Genomic DNA, 14607 nt, shown 5'->3' on the forward strand with positions numbered 1-14607 from the left:
TCCTCCTCGTGGCGGTCTTCGCCCACTTTATGGAGATGTTCGTGGGGGGGCGCCCCTGCACCACCATCTTCAAGCATTTCTACTCCCTGGTTGGGACCGGGAAGAAGCGCGGCGAGATCGGCGCTTATTACTTCCAGCTCCGGCACGGGAGGGCGGGCTCCTACATCGCCGCCTTCTCCAGCTCCAAGTGGGAGGACTGGCGTGAAGGCTGGGTCATCACGGCAGTCGAGCCCCACGACCGCCTGGAGTTGCCAACAGAGGGTCCCCAGAGCGACCGGAGCACATGGAAGGCCAGGCCATCGATACCAGCGAAGCTCGACCCAGTGCTGTACCGGATAAAGAAGCTGGCAAGGAGCGGCCTGACTTCCATGATGGTGCTGGGCGACTTCCTGAAGCGGCGGATCGCCCCCCTGCAGCAGCGGTCCCGGATGGCCTACGTGTACACGGGGCTAAACGACTGCTGCAGGATCGCGCGCGGGCCCGGCGGCGACTTCACCAGGGCGGAGCTGGAGGCGGCGATCCGGGCGGTGACCGGCGAGGTGTTCGTTCCCGGGTCCCTGGTCCTCCCGAGCGGGGTGAAGGCCCTGTGCGAGGACCAGGCATTGCGGTCTTCTGTCCTGGCGTCGATGCCGACCCTGGACGAGGGTGGCCTGGCGGTCCGGCAGCTGGGAGGAGACCCCAACCGCGGGCTCCAGATCCCTGGTGCCTCTCCGGACCACCAGCAACGCCCCAGCGAAGGTCCCGGGGAGCCGGCACCCAGAGGTCCGGCTCCCAGCGGAAAAGGGAAGGAGAAGGTGCCGGCGCCAGCGCACCGGGAGAAGGACAATGTGGGTGCTGGCCCGGCCCAAAGGAGCAATGAGGCTTAGGGGGCAGCACCCGCACGGAGCAGCCAAGCCGAAGGGAGCAAATCCCGGAGGCTCCAGCGAGGCGACGGCTCCTTGGTCGGGGAGCCGGCGCCCAAGCGCCAGAAGACGGCGGGAGTGGAGGAGCAGAGCGGAGCTCCACCACCTCCGCCACAACACCGGCGGACGGAGAGGAGTCCGGAGGGAGCGCGACGGCCTCCTCCGAAACAACAGACTCCTCCGCCGCCACCACCAGAACAGCGTCCGGTGGCGCCACCACCCCCGCCCGAGGCCAGGTCACAGTCCCCACCGCCGCCACCAGAAGCTCCGATGGCCGGGGACACCCATCAAAAGTCCGGGGGGTCTTCTGCAGGGAGGAAAGTCCCCCCAGCCGCCCGGGGCAGATGGGAGTGGTGCGACTACGCGTAAGCATCCTTCTCATAGCTTTTCATTATCTCTCTTGGCTTCTGGTCCTTAACCATACTGATGATACGGCAGGCCGCAATCTTCATATGCACCAACTGGGGGATCCGGCCCCCAGCCAGCGTCGGGACCCTCGGCGCCGACCCCAGCAGGTCCCCTGCCAGAGACAGCTCCAGAAGCCCCCGGACCCATGGGCCCAGAGCCGGAGGCCACCACACCGCCGCGACCCGAAGCTGCCCCCCAGGAGGAGGGCACCAGGCTCGCTGCGACGACCGAGGCATCGGCAACAGAGCCGGGCATCGAGGTCGGGCCCTCTCCAGCTGAGCTAGCAGCAGAGGGGACCGCTGCCATGGCGGAGGCTGCAGCGCCAGAGGCAGCGGAGGTGGTGGAGGTCGCGGTGCCAGAGGTAGCGGAGGTGGCTGCACCGGAGGCGACAGAGGCGGTGGCACCGGAGGCAGCAGAGACAGCGGCACCGGAGGTCGTCGAAGTTGCCAGCAGTGCCGCCCCACCGGCAGAGGAGGTGGAACCGGAGGTGGTGCTGGGAAGGCGCCTCCTCCCAAGCACGGCGGAGATCCCTCTTCCCCGGCTCATAGCCAAATGCCACCAAGCTCAGCAGGAGCTGGAGGCTGGCATGCGCCGAGAATGGGAGAAGCTGGAGGCCGAGCGCCACCGACTCTCCGACTGGGAGGTCCGCCTGGGCGACCGCATCAACTCCGTCTCCGCCCGCTACGCCGAGGAGCGCGCCAAGCTCGCGCAGGGGCGCGAGCTTCTGCAGGAGGAGCTGGAGCAAGCTCGCGCCCGGTAGGCGGCGGCGCTCCAACAGGAGAAAGAGGCCAGGCGGCTGGAAGCTGAAGCCCTTGAGGGGCTGATCGCCGTGGAGGAGATGAAGGTGGCATTAGCAGATAGGGAGCGGGTCGCCCGGGAGCTGGCGGCCCAGGCCAGGAAGGCGTCAGCAGCGATCGAGGCGGAGAAGTCCGCCCTCGCAGATTTGGCGGCGGCGGCAGCAAAGAAAGAAGAATGGCTGGCCGCCCGTGAAGCAGAGGAGGTGGCCCGGCTTCAGGAGCTCCAGAAGCGGGAAGAGGCCGTGGAGGAGATGAAGGTGGCGTTAGCAGACAGGGAGCGGGTCGCCCGGGAGCTGGCGGCCCAGGCTAGGAAGGCGTCAGCAGCGATCGAGGTGGAGAAGTCCGCCCTCGCAGATTTGGCGGCGGCGGCAGCAAAGAAAGAAGAATGGCTGGCCGCCCGTGAAGCAGAGGAGGTGGCCCGGCTTCAGGAGCTCCAGAAGCGGGAAGAGGCCGTGGAGGAGGAGCTGGGAGCCAGGAACCGGAGGCTCCAGGAACGCGAGGCAGCGCTCCAGGAGAGGGAGGCCAAGGTGGAGGGGCTCCTAGCAGAGCAGCGCGCTGGCACCGACCGGTTATCAAGATGGGTCGGTACGGTGAACCCTCTGCTAGAGGCACTCGGAGCCAACTGTGACAGTTCATGTGTTTGTAAACTAGGCATATATTTTGTTAGTGTGAAATATGTGTTTGTTTGTATAAAGCTTATGTGTGTTTATGTGAAACTTTTGAAAATATAAAAGTGTAAGTAAGAAGGGTATTTTTGTAATTACAGAAAAACCTAGGGTTGTTTTTGCAAAATGTATTTGGATTAGGGTAATTTCAAAATAAGTGAAATATATTTTTCTTACTTTATGTCTTGTAAAAATATATATTTAACCAAAAGTTTCATTTGAAATGTGTATGTTGAAGTGTGTAAAAATTTTGGGTAAAGTGGTAAAACTAAGGGGTCTTTATGTGATTTTATAAAAGTACAAGTCCTTTTATGCAAATGTTTGATTTACAAAAGTAACTTTCAAATTTACTCAGGCCTAAAGTGTAAAAGTGCAAGTCATCATGACAGGTCTATCCACTCATTATGACGAGTCTATCCCGTCATTATGACGTGTCATAAATGCTTGCATTTAGGTCCTGAGTATTTTAAAATTTCACTCTTAGGACAAAAGTAATTCAAATCCAATTTTTGCTCAAAACTTCACGCGTAAAAATATAAATTTTGAGTTTTTGAACTTAAGCCCTAAAGCAATGTTGTAGAGCTTGAAAAACTCTCCAACTTTCGTTTTGGGCATTTCTTCATTTGGGTTTTAAATCAACGGGAAATTTTGTTTTACAGTCAGGCCCTTGCAGTTTTCTGTATTTACATATAGGTCCTTGGGGAAATCTAATCCTTCTTCTTCTCCCTCTGTTCCTCTTCTATTTGGTCTTCTCTTCCATTCACGGACAGGGACATCTCTCCCTTTCCCTCCCGTTCTTCCTCTTCTCCAACCAGTCTAGCACAGCCACGGCGGCCCCACGTGGGGCGCTGCAAGGCTCGGGCGGCTGGCCGCGGGAGGAGGCGCGGGCATCGGGGCGAGCGGAAACAGGCCGGCAGCGCCAGGCATCCAGGCGGCTCGCGGCGGCGCTGGCTCGGCCGGGCGGCGTGCGGGGCCGGCTCAGGCAACCACGGCGCGCGACTAGCGGGCCCAGGCGGCGCAGCGCTGCGCGAGCTGGCGGGGCGGCGCGGCACGAGCGGGCGGCCCAGGCGCGCGCGCGGGCGTCGTGGGAGGCGGGCAGCAGCGGCGCTGGCTCGGCGCGCGGAAGCTAGCGACAGCGGGCCGAAGCGGGAGCAGCAAGCGGCGGGGCCCGAGGCAGCAGGCGCGGGGCGCGTGAGGCGCGGGCAAGCCGGCGACTGGCGGTGACTCGGCCAAGCGCGTGCGATAGGCGGGAGGAAGAAGTGCGGCGCGGAGGCCAGCGCGCAGCTCGTGCGCTGCGCACAGGAGGCAGGCGGCGCGCAGGAATCAAGCGAGTGGCTCGGCTTGGCGCAAGCAGCGCGGCTACGGCGCGTTGGAGCGAGGACCCAGAGGCGGAGGCTGACGGCTGCGGCGTGAGCGCAGACGCAGGGAGCTGGCGTGATTCGGGAGCAGGCGCAGGAGCACGGCACACAGGCGGACGCGGAGCAGCAGGGCCCAGGCGGTGGCGCGGCTCTGGTGGAGCGCGTGGGCGGCAGGCCGGCAGCACGCGGAGGCAGGCGCGGCGCGGTGGCTCGAGAGCTGGCGCACAGCAGTGAGCGGAGCGAGGACGGCTCGGGCGTGACGCTGGTGCGGAGCGCGAGCGGGAGCAGGTGATGCGGCTCGGGCGTGCACGGCAGCAGGAGCTTGGAGGTGCACAGGAGCGAGCGCGTGCGCGCAGGCGAGTGAACGCTAGCGGCGTGCGGGTGTGACGCAAACTCGTGAGCGGAACGGCTGGCAGTGCAGGAGCGAATGTGAGCGACACCGAGCGGGTGGCGCGAACATGCGCGCGGTAACGTAGCAGAAGTCGGTGGCGTGTGCAGGCGTTGAGCGGAGCGCGCGCGGAGGGCGCTGGAGGCGCGGTTGGCGCGCGCGCGAATGGTTCGGCCGGGGCAGGAGTAGGCCCAAATGGCGCGAACACGCGTATGCGAGCGTGGGAGTGACGCGGCAAGGCCGAGCGAACACGGGTTCGGCAGCAAGACACGGAGGAGCAGCTGCACGGCGTGCAGGGCATCGATGGGCAGGGAGGTTGCGCGTGGAGGACGACGGAGACCGTTAAAGGGAAAGCAGCGAATGAGATCAAGTGGCACTGCGGACTGCTCGCGGAAGATATGGAAATAGCCCCGGTGTGAGCGGGCTTCGGTTCTCGCGGAGGCAGAAGGGGCGAGTGTGGCACAGCTAAACGAAGGCGGAGGTCCGGACTGAATTGGACTAGCGCATCCGCAAGTATGGAGCAGAAGCATTCTGCCCGCGGCGGTGGTAGGCCGAGTCGGATGGCGTCGCAGCTGGCAGAAAAGGCGGCAGAGCTACATCTTGTGCAAGCAAGAGTGACGCACAGGAGCTGCAGCCAGGTATGGCGGCCCTGCAAGTGACTGCACGGACATATCGGATGTGTTTCTGCAGTGCATGTGCATGAACAGAGAAGACTCAGCTCGTGAGCCAGAAAACCTTGAGGTTCGCGGAAGAGTCAACATAGCGAACCCATTCGGCTCCATCGTCTCGTCCCAGAATCCACGACCTCCAACAGTTGCATCCCTCGTGGCTCACTCAACCGCTATCACCACGAGTCACCTCGGAGATTACCCCTTCGACCATCTTCCACCCACGGCAACCCTTCCCGGCAAACTTCTTCGTCGACCACGGAATCTCATCATCGTCGAGCACTTCTCGTCGCCAATCCTATTTACCGCGGGAGTTCACTTTCCGCGTGTTCTCCTCCATAACCAAGGTTTGCCCTAATCCACTGAATCTTCTTAATGCCGGCGACTCCTTTGCCGGAATATCGTCGTTAACCTCCTGTTATTTGTTTTCCCGGACCAGGGACTTGATTGCTATGTTTTAAAAAGTTCTAGGGTGTTTTCTGTAAGATTTCCAGAACTTTATTTATTTTAAATCAATGAACTTCTACATTTTATAGATTTTCGTAAGGAGTTCATAAAAGTGTAAAATCAGTTTTATTTGAAATCCTAGGTCGAAATCTGCAAGTTTTTTTGTTATGATCTTGAGTGAAAGTCTTTGAATTGTGATCTAGGTTAAATGTTAAGGAATGAATGCTTCGTTTATACCTTATATTGTATGCATGTGATATAGCTGGAAGATAAATTATAGAGTATGATATCTAGTTGGTCTTATCACCCTGGTGCTCATATCCTTGCCGTCAAGATGTTATCCTTGTCTTGATTGCCGTTTCCTTAAGATCCTTTTCGTAAAAGGATCCCTGTTAGTTTATGTGTTTCTGCTGCTTAGCTTTTACCCCTCTGCGATTATGCTTCAGCGTTGACTATCAGTTCAGCCGCTAAGCATCCGTTTCCCTTGAGTCTAGGATGTTTCTGTGTAACAGCTGTCAGTCGATACTTCTACCATCGGCTGGTTAGCTGATACGGTTGTTACCTTTCTAGTATCGGCTACTGCCGATACAATTCTTTTGTTCTATCCTACATCGACTGCACATAGTCGATGTAGTGGAGATGCACACACAATCTTAGGGTTCTTGCCATTGGCCGACCCAAACCAATTTTGGTTGCTCTTCCATATCGGTCAAACACGGCCGATCGATCCTTAGTTTTTCCCATCCTTATCCACACACTTCTATCAGTCGATCTATCGACTGAGAGGTCGGCCTTATACTTATCGGTCATATACCCTTAACCACACTCCATTCGGCTATACGTCACTCAATTGCTGTGATGACGTAATCGAGTCGATACAACCACACCTAGTTACCTAGAATAACACTTAAGCACATCTCAGTTAAGATAACTGCTTTAGGAATCATCCTTCTGCCAAGATAATCGATGCTTTCATCGATCATCTAGAAACCTAATGCATCTTTCCATCAGCTAAACCTCCGTTGTTTCCAATCGGCTCTGTTGTAACCATCAACAAGTAGCCAATTCTAATTAGTTATCCTCCTAAAGCTCCACCAAAGTTAGTTTCTGATCTTTGTGTTTGTTATATGAATAGTGTGTTAAATGAGTGCTGAATTGCAACTGTATTGTGAAATAAGATAGTTTTATGTGCACACCTTGAGTGTAATGTTGCATTACATGTAGACACGACTACTTCAGCAACGGTATCTACGAGATTTCCCCAGAGTCGGCGGAGGATTTTCCTGAAGACCAAATGAACGTCACCAAAGGATTATCTGAAGCCCCGAACCAAAGTTCGGAAGATATTGACATTTCTGACTTCAGCCCCACCAGTAAAGGCAAGCCCCAGACATAACCTACTATTTTATTACACTGCAATCTATATCTATTTACGTATTCTATGCATTAAGTTCTTAGGAATTGCTTGAAACCCTAGATGCATGAATCCTAGGAACCAATGTATTGCACCTGAGGTCATATCGACTAGATGCTATGCTAATAGGACCGGTAGAAGTCGGGTGATTTCCTGTCACTCGCGCGATATAGGAATTGTAATGTTTACATTCCTGTTATCACTATAAGGATGCCGGACGGGAGTTTTGTGCGGTATCATGGTTGAGGTGATACCCCGTCTGTGTTGTTGAAATTGATAAGGTCGCGGTGTGTGCGATCGGGGTTAAGCGTTTGAAAGTACTAATCACATGCCGCGAAATATGGTAAGCGGTAAGCCTAGTAACCAATCGGCCCGAGGAGTGGACATACCTCCCACCACTCGTCTTGCTTCTTCTGGTTACTTATGTTCGATTGAGGAAATACGTGTTGCAAGGGCAACCAGGAATACGGGTTTTGTAGTCGCGCTACAGACGTATGTCCTGCACTTTGGAAGTGCGTATGTTCCTGTAGTCGCTTGTGGTGGACCTGTCCACGAGTCAGAATGAAAGGCAAACGGTTGCTTCGGAACTATCGTTGGATGTTCCAAGCGTGTGAGTTAGGTTTACCTTGCAAGGTTAAATTCGATTCAGAATCGTCCGCCTCTCACGATGATTGAGACTACTTAATCCCTTTATCACACAGAGTAACAAGAGCAACTATATGATGAGTAATACTGATGGTTGAGATACAGAGCTCTACCTTGCTTGCTTAGATATAAGTGCTTATCTAGAATGGATAATCACATAAAACTTGAAAACTAAAAGTTGAAAATAAGGATCTACTCTTAGTTGCTTTTCAGCTGAAACTAAACCCGGAACTATTATAAGCCTTCATAAGTCTAGTTACGGGCTAAAGTATACCCAATCCCGGGTAAGCCTTGCTGAGTATTAGTATACTCAGCCTTGCTAGTTATATGTTTTGCAGGTAATGTCTTGAAGACCCTACTCTTCCCTTGCCTTGGCCCTATGCTCTTTCAAAAGGTTGGTCCGTGGAATGGGATCCGTCCCCGGCCAGCACTGGTGATATCGAGTGATGTTGTGCTCGGGCTTAGCATGACATCCGTCTTGACGACGTGTTGTAATCATCGCGTATGTTTTCCGCTGCCAAAAACTATAGCTTTAGCAGTTTGTAATGTACTGCTTTTGAAAACTCTTGTGATGTAAATCCCTAAGATGTAAAACTGTGATGGTGATTGTATCTCTGGACTCACCTTCGTGTGAGGTAGCCTTATTTGATCCTGTGTATCGGTGGTTTATCGGGACGTTACCCGACAGGCCAAGGGATTATACCGTTTGAAGCACGTTGGAGCCCTCTGCAGTGGACTCGCGTACTTGAGCCGGTATAATTCAGGTTGGTTCTGCTACACCAACCCCATCTGGGTACCGGAGCCTCCTTCGCCATTTGGCGCCGCACTCCAACTGCTGGACTCCACCACCAGCCGGCTACAGGACGTGGAGGCTGGGATGCAGGACCTCCTGGAGACAGAGGGGAGAATAGTTGCTTGGGGGATGGCTGAGTACATCCTCACCAGCTTCCGGAGCCATGGCCCCTCCATCCAGCTGACTCCTGTCTTGGTCGGACCCCTCCGGGCGACCGCAGCCGCCGCGCGAGAAGGGGTCCAGGAGGCGGTGGACATGGTCGCGGCCCGCCTCCGGCGTCGTCCCGAACCTGCAGAGAGTGGGAGTGCCTCCGGACCACCAGAGGAGTAGTGCTAGTATCTTTTTGTTATTTCTTTTGTAACATAACTTTTGTTATTGTAAGATAGCTTTAAAATGTTGTGCACATTATTAGTAATGCGTTTAAGTTTCCTGATTGCCGATCTGCAAAGTGCTGTTGGGCACACCGAGGTCCCGTGGCCCCCTGGGAGGTAGTCGCGATAGGTCGGGACTAGCTGCCATAAAACCGAGGTCCTGCACATGACTTAGGATCGACGTTTAGTAGACGTCCCCACGGATCCTCAGTCTGGCCAGCGAAGGCCTCCTAAGTTGCGTAGCAAGCCAGAGCACTAGGACCTGTGTTCGGGGATTAAAAGGGGTCCCAGCCCCCGGGTCCACGGTTCAAGGTACGACGGTACCCACCCTAGGGGGGCAGAGTGTGTAGGCTTAGTGTACGGAACCAGGCTAAGCGGCTAGACAACCTTGCACCCCAGCAAAGGGCGAGCACGTCCCCCTGAAGCCAGTTCCCCGGAGTCCGGTCCTTTCTCTCCCGCGAAACAGAGGTCCGAGGCAGAGACGTAGCGTAGCAACTCAAAGGAGGCTTTAGGCACAACACAGACGTGAAGAACACGTGGGGGGTTAGCGTAACAAGAAGCGAAAAAAATATAGAATCGCATAGACTTCAAGGACGCATTTGAGAACAAATTTTCCCTTAATGAATTGGTACAGAAGAGTTGTGCGATGTACGCCAGGGGCCGGGTTTACGAGGGCGGACCTCTACCGCCCTGGTCCGCACGGCAATGCTACCAATTACAAAGGAAAAATTTCCTCTCAACCAGGTCCTAGGGATAGAACTTACGGAGGTGCTCAATGTTCCATGGATTGGGTAGTTGCATTCCATCCTCCGCAGCCAGGCGAACAGATCCGGGTCGGCACACCTTTGTCACCTTGAATGGCCCTTCCCAGCTGGGGGAGAGCTTGTGCATGCCCTCCCGGTTCAGGATTCGCCTTAGGACTAGGTCCCCGACCCGGAGCTCCCTACTTCGCACGAACCGTTGGTGGTAGCGCCGGAGCGCTTGGTTGTACCGTGCATTTCGGACTGCTGCTCGCCATCTGCGCTCGTCGACGAGGTCCACGTCTTGGCGACGCTGCTGTTCCTGCAAATCCTCATCAAAAGCCTAGACTCGGAGAGAGCCCATGGTGATCTCCGGGGGAAGGCACGCTTCGGCCCCATAAACCAGGAAGAAAGGGGTTTCCCCTGTTGCGCGGCTGGGTGTGGTCCGGTTCCCCCATAACACACTCGGAAGCTCTTCAATCCACCTTGCGCCATGCTTCTCAAGATCACAGTAGGTCCGGATCTCAGCGTTGGCCCGCTCAACTTGGCCATTGCTCCTGGGGTGCGCCACTGAGGCAAAACAGAGCTGAATACCCATATCCTCACAGTACTCCTGGAAGTATTGGCTCGTGAACTGAGTCCCATTGTCAGTAATGACCCGGTTCGGGACCCCGAACCGGCACACAATTGACCTGAGGAAAGCAGTTGCCGACGCCTTGGTGATGTTGACCACAGGGGTTGCCTCCGGCCATTTGGTGAACTTGTCAATGGCAACATAGAGGTACCGGTACCCGCCTACTGCCCTGGGGAAAGGTCCCAAGATATCCAACCCCCACACGGCAAAGGGCCAAGAGGGAGGGATCATCTGCAGCGCCTGAGCTGGAGTGTGTATCTGCTTTGCGTGGAACTGGCACGCTTTACAGGTCCTTACCAACTCAGCTGCATCCTGGAGTGCTGTCGGCTAGTAAAAGTCATGCCGAAAAGCTTTACCAACCAGCGTGCGGGATGAAGAATGACTTCCGCACTCACCTCCATGGATCTCCGCAAGCAAATCGCGGCCCTCTTCCTGGGTGATGCACCGCATGAGGACGCCGTTGGCGCCATGGCGGTAGAGATCCCCTTCTACCACTGTGTATCGCTTAGCCATCCGGACAATGCGCTCAGCAGATGCTTGATCTTCAGGAAGGTAATTATCTTTCAGGTAGTCCCGGACCTTAGAGATCCATGCATCGGGACCTTCCTGAGAAACTGGGCGTGGCTCCCTGAGGTCTTCGGGTCCCTCAAGGGAGCACACGACCCTTGGCGGGCACCACGGATGGAGCGCCGCCGGGACCGCTAGCTTCGAGGTGCTAATCCGACCCCCATCGCCCAGGTCGGCAGGCTGGGCGGAAGGCTTCAGCAGACGTCTCTGGAAGACGCCCTCAGGCATGGGTGCCTGGGTCGATGCGCTCGCCAAGAGTGCATCAGCTGCTGTGTTGCCTTCGCGTGGAACATGTTGCAGTTCCAGCACATCGAAGTCCTTCTCCAGCCTCTTCACATGAATGAGGTAGGCTGCGAGCTGGGGGTTGTTGCAGCAACACTCCCCCCGGACTTGCCTAATGATGAGCTGGGAGTCCCCTTTGACTAGGAGCTCCCGGACCCCCAGGGACAGAGCCGCCGTGAGCCCAAAGATTAAGGCCTCATACTCCGCCATGTTGTTGGTGGCCTCAAAATCGAGGTGCACCATGAACTTTAACTGCTCGCCACGTGGGTTGATAAGGACCACGCCAGCCCCGGCCCTCTTGCCGCGGGCGGACCCGTCAAAGAAGAGGGCCCAGTGAGGTCCGGTAAAGACCGGAGCCTTGACCTCCGGACGTGGGGGGTCCGTCCCTTGGTCCGGACCCCCGGAGGCGCTTGGTGCAGGCGTCCATTCTGCGATGAAGTCAGCAAGGATTTGGCTCTTGATGGCATGACGCGGCTGGAAGTTGAGCTAGAATCCAGCGAGCTCTGCTGCCCACTTGGCGATGTTGCCTGTGGCGTTGGAGTTGTGGAGGATGGCCCTCAATGGGTAGGCGGTCACCACCACAATCTTGTGGGCCTGAAAGTAGTGGCGGAGCTTCCTGGATGCAACAAGTATAGCATAAAGGAGCTTATGCATCTCAGGATACCTGGCCTTTGCCTCATGAAGGACCTCACTGACATAGTAGACCGGCTTCTGGACGGTCCTGACTCTGCCAGGTGGATTAGATCGTTCGGCTCCAGCTGGGTACCCGTCGGCCCCTAGGCTGCTTAGCGCTTCTCCGGGTCGGGACCCAGCCGGACCCTCCGAAGTAGGGCTGGTTACAGGAGTGGTGGAGTCCAGACCTCCTTCTCCTGCAGGGGGGTCCGCGGGGGCCCCCTGCAAGAGAGGCTCGGACCTCTCGGCGACCAGCACCATGCTAATCACTTCGGTCGTTGCTGCAAGATAAAGAAACAGTGTCTCACCTGGGTCCGGTGCGACCAGGACCGGCAAGGAGGTAAGGTACTGCTTCATCTCTTGGAAGGCACGTTCTGCCTCTTCGGTCCATGCGAATGGGCCGGACCCCCTCATCAACTTGAAGAAGGGGAGTGCCCTCTCCGCCAGCCTCGAAATGAACCGGCTGAGGGCGGCGAGGGACCCCGTCAACCTCTGGACGTCCTTGAGGCGCGCTGGGGGCCTCATTGCCTCGATCGCCCGGACCTTATCCGGGTTAGCCTCGATCCCCCGGTGGGAGACCAGGAAACCAAGGAGCTTCCCCGCCGATACGCCAAAGACGCACTTCTCGGGGTTAAGCTTGGTGGAGGTCGCTCGTAACTTGTCAAAAACTCGAGCTAAATTTTCCAATAGGGAACACGACTCTCTAGTCTTGACAACGATGTCATCGACATACACCTCTACCATATCTCTAACCAAATCACCTAGAGTGATATTCATTGCACGAGCAAAGGTGGGTAGAGCATTGAGCAATCTATAAGGCATCACTATATAACAATAAAGACCATCCACTGTTACAAAAGCTGTATGCTTCCTATCATCTCTAGCCATTTTGATTTGATGAAAACCAGAATAGGCATCTATGAAGGACAGCAAATCACACCCGGAGGTGGAGTCTACAATCTGATCTATACGCGGGAGTGGATAAGGGTCTTTTGGACATGCCTTATTAAGATTGGTGTAGTCGATGCACATCCGAAGCTTCCCGTTGGCCTTTGGGACCACAACTGGGTTGGCCAACCATACAGGATGGTAGACCTCCTCGATGAAGCTAGCCTGCAGCAGCTTGCGGACCTCTTCACGGATGAAGTTTTGCCGCTCAATGGACTGCTTGCGTGGCTTCTGCCGGACCGGCCTGGCGTTGGGGTGGATGTTCAGATGATGCTCAATCACCTCCCTCGGGATCCCGGGCATTTGTGACGGTTCCCAGGCGAACACATCAACATTTGCCCGAAGGAAGGCGATGAGCGCGCTTTCCTATTTCTCTCCCAGGTTGCCACCGATGCGGGTGGTTTGGGAGGTCTCCGCTCCGACCTGGACGGCCTTCACGGGAACATCGTCTGTGTCGGACAGACAGACCCTTGGTGCCTTGGCCAGAGCCTTGGCACGTGAGGTCGAGGGGTCGGACCCCTAGGCGCCAGCTGCAGGGGCAAGTCCTATTGCCAGCGCATGGAGCTTTTCAACCGCCACAACAGCAGCGGCACGGTCACTCTGGACAGTGAGGACGCCTGCCGGAGAAGGCATCTTCAGGACTAGGTACCCGTAGTGGGCGATGGCCATGAACCGGTACAGGGCCGGTCTGCCGATGATGGCGTTGAAGGGGAGGTCAACTTCCGCAACCTCGAACTGCACGTTCTCGGTACGGAAATTATCCTCCATCCCGAATGTAACCGGTAGGGTGATGGTCCCCACCGGGTACACGGGATCCGGGCCCACTCCTGAGAATGGGCGTGATGGAGCCAGCTTGGACTCCGGGATCTGCAGGTGCTTGAACGCTGCATAGCTGATGACGCTGAGGCCGGCGCCTCCGTCAATCAGCACATGGTGAAGGCGGACATTGGCGATAGTGGGTGCCGTGATGAGCGGCAGCACTCCAGCGCCCGCCATATTCTCTGGGCAATCAGATGGCCCGAAGGAGATGGTGGTGCCCTTCCACCGCTGGTGGGGCGCCGCCCTCGGCACCCCTGGCTTTACCGAGAGAACCTCCCGGCGAAGGGCCTTGACGTCCCGCCAAGAGACGAGCCCTGAACTGCCACCGTACATAACGTACAACTTCTTGCAGCGCTCGTCCCCGCCGGACTCGGAATCGGACTGCTGGAAAAGTCCCTTGAGGTCTTTGTTGGGGGCTTGATACCCCAACTCCCTCTCAGTCGCAGCTGCGTCGGCATCGGAGGCTTTTTCCTTACCGGACCGCCGCGGAGGGGAGGTGCCTTCCTTAGAGGCTTGGTCACGCCTCTTACTGAGGCGCTCCGCGAGCTTCTGGATCTCGCGGCACTCGGCGGCGCTGTGGTGAGCCCCTGGATGAACAGGGCACGACCCGGGGTCGGTGCGCTGCTGTCGCGGGCGCTTGCCACGGGAGTTCTGGCCCCCGGTCGTCACAGCTGCAACGGCCGGACCCCCAATCCGTGACTTGTCAAAGCCACAGTTCTTCTTGTTCTTCTTCTTGCCACTGCCAGGGGCAGCAATACTGGGCCCACTCATTTGAGCAGGTCCTGGATGGGTTGTAGAGTGCCATGCACGGCCTTCTGCAGCCCGAGCGCACTTGTCCGCCAGAGCGAACAGGGTGGTGACGGCTTCCACTTGGTGGGTCGCCAGCTACTCTAGCATCTTCTCGTCTCGGACCCCCTGTCGGAAGGCCGTGATGATAGATGCATCGGAGATACGTGGGATAGTTCCACGTACCTTGGTGAAGCGGGAGATGAAGGCCCGGAGGGTTTCCCCGGGTTGTTGCCTCACGGCGTGGAGGTGGGCCTCCACGCCATGCTGCTGGTACGCACTGGCGAAGTTCGCCGTGAACTG

General features: G+C 56.7%; 1 protein-coding gene across 1 annotated transcript; it reads left to right on the forward strand.

The window, feature by feature from the left end:
* The first annotated feature begins 1455 nt into the window (after positions 1-1455).
* Positions 1456-2070, forward strand: LOC112885397 (testis-specific gene A8 protein-like). The gene is made up of 2 exons (XM_025951026.1): positions 1456-1797; positions 1918-2070. Exons 1-2 carry the CDS (start codon positions 1456-1458, stop codon positions 2068-2070), a joined length of 495 nt encoding a protein of 164 aa, XP_025806811.1.
* The last annotated feature ends 12537 nt before the right edge of the window (positions 2071-14607 follow it).

Source organism: Panicum hallii, chromosome 3 (assembly GCF_002211085.1).
Source record: "Panicum hallii strain FIL2 chromosome 3, PHallii_v3.1, whole genome shotgun sequence".
Classification (NCBI taxonomy): Eukaryota; Viridiplantae; Streptophyta; class Magnoliopsida; order Poales; family Poaceae; genus Panicum; species Panicum hallii.